Source organism: Lepus europaeus, chromosome 16 (assembly GCF_033115175.1).
Source record: "Lepus europaeus isolate LE1 chromosome 16, mLepTim1.pri, whole genome shotgun sequence".
Lineage (NCBI taxonomy): Eukaryota > Metazoa > Chordata > Mammalia > Lagomorpha > Leporidae > Lepus > Lepus europaeus.
The window spans coordinates 80,556,041-80,566,425 of NC_084842.1; the positions used below are offsets into that span (position 1 = coordinate 80,556,041).

Consider the following 10,385-nt stretch of genomic DNA (forward strand, 5'->3'; position numbering starts at 1 on the left):
ATACACATAGTTAATATGACTACTTTGTCTACTTAAAAATGACTAAGAAGATAAAGTTTGCAATCTTTCACTATAACTTTAAAAGAAAGTTTAAGATGGTACCATAGTAACTGCATATTCATAAGAAAGTGTGACAACCTACTGTTGCTTCATTCTTACAAAAAGTAACCTGAAATTGGATTATATCTTCAAACACAACAGGTGTTTTCTCCTTAGGTTTTGGGTATATTGCTATTCTCCAGTAGTGGCCTAGCCTGTTTGTTCAAATCCAGTAGCCATTGAATCCCTCTTTGCCAATCAACTACCCACCCACAGCCACTCTTTCTTTATATAGAAGGCAGTAATCATGGAGGTTGGGTGTAATGGAAGAACTGGCAAAGTTCAGTGTTGCCCCCTATTGCTTCCCAGTGGAACCACTGTGGGCATATACTGGGATTTACAAAGTCAACCAAGTCATCTGATCTTCATGATCTGGAATCTTCCATATCCAATAGCCAAAACCAGGTGATGGTAGAAGAAACAGATTGGAGTCAACTTCTCCTTGTTTTCACCTGGTTTTCCACCTGATGATGACACCAGTAGGATCAAGAAAGAAGCAGAGCAATAATCGAGCGATTCCAGGATGAAATGGTAGTGCAGAGCTGGTCTTCTTGAACGCCAACCTCTTCCATCCCAAATTTTTCCAGATATCTCCTCCGTGAGAATAGTCTCTCGGAGGTTCAGCTGCATTAAAGGCTCCCAATTGCTCACTGAGATCCAAGTCCCAATGCCGATAGCATCCTGTGTCCTGGTTATTTGTTAGTGAAGTCTTTTCTTGAATAGTCTAGAGGTCTTTTACTTTTTGCACATACCAAGTCATGAGTTTATAGGGAAAGTGTTGCAACAGCCTGAGCTCCTTCCCAACAGTTCTGGTGGAGTAGGCTTTCTGGGAGGAGCAGGCTGCTGCTTCAGTTGAATTCAGACGCATTACTCTCTGCCTTCCTTGCTTTTTGGATCGTTTTCCTTCATATGTTTCTAGAAACTGTCACAGATATTAGAGTGTTTATTATGCTCAGTATGGGCATTAATTCTCTTGGCAAGAATTTTTGTTTACAAGAATTGTTAACATTGTTATAAAAATCATTGTTTGCAACAATGCTGGTAGCATGCTGGTAACATGTAGACTCTTCCAGTGTTGCCATGGAAATTTTCATGGGGCTTTTTGCAGTGAACATCACCCATTCCTTTGATGTCAACAATTTCACTTTTGTAGCTGTGTATATATTTGGCCAAAGTAACAACTCCATGTTTTCTAAAAGGCCTGGAGAGCATGGATTGGTACCTCTTCTCCTTCCCTTTGTGTTCAACATCTTGGCGAATTACTGGAACACAGTAGTTTCTGACAAAAGGGCAGTCAAGTCTAGAATAATCCATTCCTCAGCCTGGGAGTGGCATCAATTTAAGAATGACAAGGGGCATGGAATGTCCATTGACTATCTTGTCTGTGAGGCCATTATGGGGTCCTTCGCTGTGTACAGTTTGGATCATCTAACTGCAAGGGATCAAGGCAGTCAAAAGGATAGTGGAGTGCGTTTTCAAATGTAACTCTGGTTGGCCAGATTCTGCCACATGACAGAACAGCAACTCCATTATGACATTGTATCAAGTATCCCTCATGCCTGTGAATACCACCAGATGGCAGCAGAAGACCAGCATGTTGTATTGCCAAGAAATGGCAGGACTACCCTTTCAGCCAAACACAGACCTATCAGCCTCTGACAGGTGCCACCATCCTGGTAGTCCATTACAATCACCACAGCATACAGTAGGAGGCACAATTTTGCACCCATGTGTTATTGGTACAAGACGAATTTATCCAGTCCCACAACAGGCTGAGATAATGCTGATAATCTCCCGGACTACGCAGGCCCAATCATCTTCTATGTCCCATTCAATCTTAGGGTGGGATCACTATTCCCATGGGCATCCACATAAGATACAAAGAAAGGCTTGACAGGCTGCAGTAGCTGATGGCCATGGCTTGCAGCCCCACTGTAGAGTGTCCCCAACACAGCAGTCATCTCCCAGTGATATGTAGCTATACACAAGAGAAGGTGAGAAGGGGCAGCCTGTCCCTCAGGGGTGTGACCCGAGGCAAGAGCACTGGCTGGCTCTCTGGCTCATGGACTGCAAGCTTTTATTCAGTCACTGCACACAGACTTCTCATGGGCTAGATGACTGCTGCCACCTAGTGGAAGCATCAGTATTTACTGGGCTGAGTTTTCAGCCAACCATGCCCAAGCATCCACAGGGAGGAGAGTTCTAAGGCCCTGGGGATGGGAAAGCTGCTTGATGTCCAAGTCTGTCCTTAGGTCTGAGGGGTCCCAGGCAGGATGGGGAGACCTGGGTGCAGTGGGGTCTGGCACTCCTTTCTAAGAACCCAGGTCTCCATTAAGTGCCCATAGTTTCGTCCCTAACAGAGTGTAACAGGGAGCCCTGTTCCAATGGGGGCTCAGGGCCCCCCTGCCACACTTCATCACACATGCCACTCAACATGCCTTCAGCAGCAGACACCTGTATTCCCACACATCCTTGGGTTTATAGATCCTGAATATATGGCTGCCAGGGCACCTGTTCACCACCTCCAAAGCATCTGTTGTAAAGTTGTCCAGATAACATTTGATCTACACAGGCAGTGAGCACATAGCTATCATATTAACTAGTGGCATTGACCCACATGATCCTGCTACATATTTCTTTTCTAATAGGCAGGATTCAAATTTAATTTGATTACTGAGCCAAAAGAACATTGGGCCAATGACTGAACATTTAACAATCACCATACTTACTGCAAGAAATATTTGAAAAATTCTAGAGAAATGCACACATTGTAAGTATAATTTCTTAGGTTTTAGGAGATATATGATAACCTTTGGGTGGCATGAAAAATATATTGTTAGATCAACAACAGGAGTGCCCAGCCTCCTGCAGGATGAAATAGACTTGAGTTAGAGAAAAATGAAAAAGAAAAAAGGGTCTTTGATGCTGAAATACTGCCAAATTTCTGGGGCACCCAGATCGGCAATATTAGCAAAGGGACACTCAGCAAGGGATGTTCCAGACTCACCTTTCTCCTATCTGTTTTATCAAAATATGAATTTGTCTGAATGTCAAAAAATTCACAGAAAATGTATGCTGTGAAAAATATACACATAGATTCAAGATTTTTTAAAGATTTATTTATTGTTGGGCAGGCGCTGCGGCTCACTAGGCTAATCCTCCACCTGCGGCGCTGGCACACTGGGTTCTAGTCCCGGTAGGGGCGCCAGATTTTGTCCCGGTTGCTCCTCTTCCAGTCCAGCTCTCTGCTGTGGCCTGGGAAGGCATTGGAGGATGGCCCCGGTCCTTGGGCCCTGTACTTGCCTGGGAGACCAGGAGGAAGCACCTGGCTTCGGATTGGTGCAGCGCGCTGGCCGTAGCGGCCATTTGGGTGTGAACCAACGGAAAAAGGAAGACCTTTCTCTCTCTCTCTCTCTCTCTCACTGTCTAATTCTGCCTGTCAAAAAAAGATTTATTTATTGCTTTGAAAGTCAGAATTATAGAGAGAATATGAGAGAAAGAGAGAGATCTTCCATCTCACAGTTCACAGTTAACTCTCTAATGTCTACAAAGGCTTGGTCTGGAGCAGGCCTACCCAGGAGCCAGGAGATTTCTCAGGGTCTCCAAACGGTGGAGGGACCCTCGTACTTGGGCCATTTCTACTGCTTTCCCAGGCCATTAGCAGGGAGCAGCATTGGAAGTGGAATAGCTGGAACTCAAACTGGCCCACATGTGGGATACTGATGTCCCAGGGGGAAGTCTATCCCAAAGGACACAGTGCCAGAATCAAACTTTTTAGAACCAAAACAAATTTATCTCTTAACTGCATTCTTTTCCCATGATTTTGAAGCACTCTTGCAGTGCAGGTGATAGCAATGGCCACACCAGCACAGAGCCATAAAGATCTGCTGTGACTAGGCTGGGAAAGACTTGCAGATGCCCTGTGCTGTGCAGGTGAGGGGGCTTATCAGTCAGCTGGAAGGAGATCTCCCCGACCAAGGGCAAGGAGCCAACTCTGCTCACCCCAGGGCTTGTCTCTCGGGATGGGGTCAGTGCATGATGTCACCATACAGTCACCAATTCCTCTGGATACTACAACAGGTGTCCTGACATCAGTCTGGGAAGGAAGTGAAACCAACTCAGCTGGATTGTACTGCTAGATAGGAGAACTTGTTCAAGTTTTGGATGGTTTAAGTCCTGAGTCTAAGATTAATTAGCTCACTGAATTCTGTCAGATGATTGAGTTTTAGGAATATTGTAAAAATTCAGCAGACACATGACAATTGTACATATTTATAGATTAAGATTGGTATTTTGACACATAGATGTAATATAAAGTGGTAAAACAAACGTAATTAGCAAATGTATCACCTCATAGAGTTTTCTTTGGTTGGGAGCGTTCAAATCCTCTCTTCCAACTATTATTAAATGGACAATAAATTATTATCCACAGCAGTGCCCTCCCCCATCTATAAAGCGTTAGAGCTTGGCCCTCAGGTGCGTTGCCATTTTGTGCTCGCTCCTCACCCCTTCCCCATCTCTTCCTCTCTCTTTCTTCTCAGTCCTGGGGACCACTATTTAGTCTCCACTTCTCTTTCCGATCAAAATTTCAGCTTCCACTGTTAGGGGAGAACATGTGATATTATTCTTTCTGTATCTGTCATGTTTCTCTTAATATACCTCCTTTTTTTCCATCTACATTGCCACAAATGACAATAATTCATTTTTTTGCCTTCATAATGTTACACTATATGTCTATGTCTATGCCCATGTGAACACATCAGATTTCCTCTCCCTGTTCATTCTCTGCAGGGCACCTTGTCTATGGTGAGCAGTAAGTGCTACAGTCACAACTCTCCCCCAGCTCACGTCCTGTCCTGTGCACACACCCGAGGTGGGGTTGCTGGATCTGGGGTAGATCTGTCTGCAGTGTCTGAACAGCCCCCACGCTGCTCTCCATAGTGGCCATGCTAGTTCACATTTCCACCAGCAGTGTGTGAAGTCCTCCTTCCACTGCGGCCCTGCCACAGCTGTGACTCTCGGTCTTTCTGAATATCACTCTTCTGACTGGGGTGGGAGGAGATCTGACTGTGGCTTTGATTGCTCTTCCCTGGAGATGTGATGTGGAGCATTTTCCAATGTGCCTGGTGGCTGTTTCTGGTTTTCTTTTGAGAAATCGGACAAATGATTTCTTCAGAGAGAACCTGAACGAGGTTTTAGTCCCTGTGAAGGTGAAGAGGGGGCCCTGCTTCCCAGCAAAGCTGAGCCCTGCTGGCCGGAGTCAGATCCTCTGTTCTTCCCAGTGTCACCCCCAGAGACCCGCGTTAACTGTCAGTGTCAGTGCTGGGCTCTGCCAGGTCCTCAACTTGCTGGGTCCTACCTGTGCCCACTTCCCATCCCTCAGTGGAATTCCTATGGCTTTGTCATTTTCACTGGCAGTATTGTTGTTTCAAAGTTTTCTAATCAGTGGTCCCAAAGGACCCCAGAGCTGGGAGAGTACAATGGTGGGAGAATGTGCAGAGCTTAGAGGTAGAAGGAGGCGTGCTCATAGGGATTCAAAAGCCATTCAATTAGTAACATGTGTGTTAAATCAATGTGAAGTTCATTTCAGGTAACATTGGATCATATTCCACATAGCACTTTACCTAAAGGACCTGGCTGGCTGGGAAGAAGGGACATGGCCGGGGGCAGTGTGAGCTCAGCTCCTCAGGTATGTGAGCTGTAAACCCTGTGGGCTTGGGCTCCTGTACAAATAGCGGACCCTGCCCTGCACCACCCCTGGGACAGCTCCAAGCCTGCAACTCGCCTGGCATCGGGGATTGCGCTGGATCTGCAGACTCAGGACTGGTAAGAGTCTCGCTCGCTCTCTCTCCAGAGCTTCATTTCCTGCCCCACATCCCCAGCCTCTGAGGGGCCCTAGTGTGGTAGGAGGAGGACGTGGGACATGACTGAGCTGTCAGCCTGTGTATTAGTCTTTCTGTCCCACACTCTGGCTCTGGTCCACCACAATTAATTTCATTTTTTTAAAAGATTATTTATTTATTTGACAAGTAGATTTACAGACAGTGAGAGAGACAGAGAGAAAAGTCTTCCTTCCGTTGGTTCACTCCCCAAATGGATCAAGGAAGGACTGGAACTGCACTTATCTGAACCAGGAGCCAGGTTCTCCTTCCTGGTCTCCCATGTGGGTGCAGGGGCCCAAGCACTTGGGCCATCTTCTACTGTTTTCCCAGGCCACAGAAGAGAGCTGGATTGGAACAGAAGCAGCTGGGACTAGAACTGGAGACATATGGGATGCAGGCGCCACAAGCGGAGGATTAACACATTGCGCCGCGGCGCCAGTCCCACAAATTTCATTCTTTTTGGGAAAAGATCTCCACTTATGTGAATCAGCTTATCAGCGCTAAATCCCACGTGGTTCATAATTGTCATGTTTTTGAAGCAATGTCTCAAGGTTAGGCAATGGGTGCAGAGTAGGGGGATCTACAAGAGGTGGCAAGAAGGGACGGGGAACTGGGGTCGCTCCCTGCCACACCACGGGACCGGCACAGTTACTTACCTGGCCGGGCCTCACGGTAGGGGCTCTTCCTTGGGGCTGTTCCTGTAATCAGCCTGGTTGTAGGGTTCTTGTGTGGATTAAGCCAGGTGAGACTGGAACGCTGGGCCAGTGCTCAGCGTGTCTCTGTTTCTGTTAGAAATGGACTTCTCTTCTTCTGGCCAGTGTGGAAGACTGATGAAATCGGTGCTTGAACTGATGATCCTGGGAAGGAAGTAGACCCCTTGCTCCACACTGGGCAGAGAGGAGACCTAGCAACGAGACAAGGAGTTTACAGAGCGGCCTGGGAGGAAGCAGGTGCCTTGGTCCAGAACAAGCTGTCCCCCTGTGCAAGCCTGCAGGGTGACTGTTAATGGAGAAAGGGCAGTTGTGGAGGACAGAGGACACAATGGGTCCTGAAGTCCTTAGGTGAACAGTTTAAGTCCAGGACTAGTAAGGGAGGAGTCACCAGCCTGGTAGTTGGTTCTGGTTAGTTACCATGTGAAGAAGGGAAGGGAAATGCCTTTGTGTATGGTTTCTGTTGGCACTGAAGGCCTTGCTAGGAATTCAGTAATTATTGTCATTGATTGGCAAAGAACATTTGTATGCTCAGTACTCAGGGCCCAGACCCCATCAGGTGCGATTCTTGTCACCTGCACTCAAACGTGGTCTGAAACTCGCCGCTCCCCTCTCTGTTTCTCTTTCCCACTGGGGTCAGATGAGCTCCCACCTTCATGCCTTTCCTGAGCTCTTACTCCTCCCAGAAAGCTCTACCCCAAACCCACCCCACCCAGCCCCCGTGTCAGCCTCCATGGGTTCAGCCTCTGGGTCACCTCCTGGCACCTTCAGGACTCTCCCTGCCCCCTTTGCATCTTGGGTCCTGGGTGTGTGGAGCAATGAGATAGAGACCAAGCACGGGGCTGCGGGGGAGTTGCTGAAGAATTCGTGCAGACCTGGAGTGCCAGGTGCAGGAACTGAGGCACAGAGGAGAAATGACATTTCCTAGAGAGATTGAGGACACAGATGGGACTGAATCCCTGGTCGGTGCTATTTACAGTTCCCAGGGATCAGCCTCAAATTCTTAAAGACCCAAGGCTTTCTCATTCACCTCAGTGTGTAGACAACCTAACTAGTGCATGGCATACAGGAGGTGCTCAGTAAGTGCTTGCTGAGTGAGTGCTGAACGACCGAGTGGGTGGGAGGAGCAGGAGTGGGTGAGTGAGGGGACGAGGGACTGAGAGTTAACAAGGCTCGGTGAGTGTGGAGGGAAGGTGAGGACTGGCAGCCTGGGTCACTGCAGTCTCAGGTCAGGTGCACGTGGGAGAGGTTGGGCTGCTTGCCCTGGCATCCCAGAGCCAGAGGATGCTTGGTCTCCTCATTAAGTAGCAGGACTGTGGCAGGGAGGAGGGAGGCCACTCTGTATCTTTTCACCTCCACTTGTTCCTGACCCTACACAATGGAAGCCAGCACCTCTGACCCAGAATCATCGACCCCACACTCTGTCCTGTGCCTGACCTCCAGCACTAACCTCTGCACCACAGAGCCTGCAAACTGACCCTGAACTAAGGACCCTGCACCACTGACCCTGAACCAAGGACCCTGGACACTGACCTACCTCCTGACTCTGCACCCTGACCCTGCACTACTGAGCTTACACCACTGACCCTGCCTTTTGTCCAACAGGTGCCCGCCCAGCTGAACCATGTGGACCCGCAGTCTCACCCTGCTCTCCGTCATCCTGCTGGCTGCTCAGGTGCTCCGCACAGAGGCCCAAGACGGAAAACAGGATGAAGTGAATTTGGAGGCGGAGCAGGATGGGTGGGTTCCTCTGGAGAAGCCCGTGATAGTGTCAACAAGCCCGCCAACCCAGGTCATTGTCACTGGCAGCTTTGTGAGCAGAGACCAAGCCAAATGCAAAGTGACCGTGACCACACAGGAGGAAGGAGTCCATCTGCAGGTCGATTGTGTTCGATTGGAGCACGAGTTTTCCTGTGTCTTTGCGGGCAATCCCACGGCGTGCCTACACTGCTTGAACAACGACAAGGTCTACTGGAGACAAATTGGCTGGCGCCTGCGCCGTTTGAACCGCATCTGTGAGGACTCCAAGGTCATCTTGAATACCAGGGTGTGTAGTACCAAGTATCCAGAATCCAATCTCAAGCTGGTGAACTCCACTCTGGCTCGCAAGACTTCTGTGCAGGGAATGAAGCCCACCCCCACGATGTCAGTCAAGGAGAAGCAGCCATCCCAGTAGAGCCATCCAAAGGCAAACATTAAGAGTTCTCCAAGGAGGCAACAAAGAGCAAAAGGGCCAGCCCCATCAGACAAGTCAAAACAACAGAAACCACTCCCACAAATCCTAGAATGCATCCCAGAAGACAAGGCAGCACGAGGGCCAGCAGGACCAGCAGCACCAGACACAGCCAACCCAGCAGGATGAGCACAGTCCAGCAGAAGTTCCAGTAGATGACCCGGGAGTGACGGGGCTCCCGGAGCTTGTTCTGCAGCGTCGCCCTGGGCCCCAGTCTTCCTCCTGGGTGAGAAGGGAGCAGGGGCTTCTGGCATGTCCTGTCTTGAGCCCACTTGTGTATGCAGCTCCCAGGTTCCCACAAGGCAGGACGTCTGTGCTAGGAGAGCACAGGGCAGTGTTGGGACAGAGTTGTGTTCTGCCCTTTGCTGATGCTCACTTCCTGAGGTGTGACTGGCAGAGGCTGTGACCTGGGCGCCTGGCCCCTGGGCCCCCCGTGCTGTGTCTGAGCTGAAGGAGTAAGCCTGGTGATTTCAGTGAGGCACCTGCACTTCCTGCTGAATTATCAAGCATAATAAACTCAGGTGCTGTTTCAAAATACGTTCACCCAGTGTTTGTGTCTCTGTGTCTGGTCCCACGTGATCTCATCGATAAACAGGAGTGTGAGTGGGTGGAACAGCCAGGGTAGGACTTCCCCACCCATCCTCAGTGGTCCCCTGATATTACCCGGTCCAGTACCCCTGTCTTCATAGAATCATCCATTGGACTGTATGGTTTGACCCATATAAAGTGTGGTGATTTAAGGAGGGGAACCCAGAGTGCTGTGTATTTATTTGGTCACTGTCAGGGTTGCATAGCTTGTAAGGGAGACACAAGACTGGAACCTAGGTGTTCTGGCAGCATGCAGACAGCTAGATGAACCCCCACTCCTCACTCAAGTCAGAGCAGCCAGCCCCTGCCTTGGGAATGGCTCCCGCTTTGCAGAGCTAATTCCTGGGCAGTGAGAGTGAGGCCTAGGTGCACACAGCAGCCTGATAGGAGGTCCTTAAGGAAGGAGAAGGCGCTGCAGACATTTGTCCTAGTGGCCAAGATGCCCAGGGCTCAGTCACAGTGCCTGGGTCCAACACTACTGCTCCTTTCTCAGTTCCTGCCCATACAGGCCCTGGTGTGCAGTGGTGGTGACTAAAGTCACTGGGTTCCCCAAACCCACGTGGGAGTACTTGGTTGAGTTTCAGCTCCATGATTGACTCCCGTTTGAGGCATGGCAGGTATTGGAGTTAAGCAGTAGAATGAGTTCAATCTCTTTCTCTCACCATGAATGAATTAAAAAAAAAAAAAAACTGAACAAACACATGGGCAGTGCAGGCAGAAAGTGCTGGGAGACTTGGGGCTGAGGTTAACAGAAACAAACTGGAGCGCCCTCCTGAGCATCTCAGGAATGGAATGGGGTAACGGGAACCAAGCTGGTACAGGGCACCAAAGGGATGTGAGAATGGCAGAGGCTGACCGAGGTCAAGAGGGAGG

General features: G+C 49.1%; 1 protein-coding gene across 1 annotated transcript; it reads left to right on the forward strand.

Moving 5' to 3' along the window:
• Positions 1-8,315: 8,315 nt before the first annotated feature.
• On the forward strand, positions 8,316-8,867 carry LOC133775106 (fibroblast growth factor-binding protein 1-like). The gene has a single exon (XM_062213176.1). The coding sequence runs from the start codon at positions 8,316-8,318 to the stop codon at positions 8,865-8,867; it is 552 nt and encodes a 183-aa protein (XP_062069160.1).
• Positions 8,868-10,385: the final 1,518 nt, after the last annotated feature.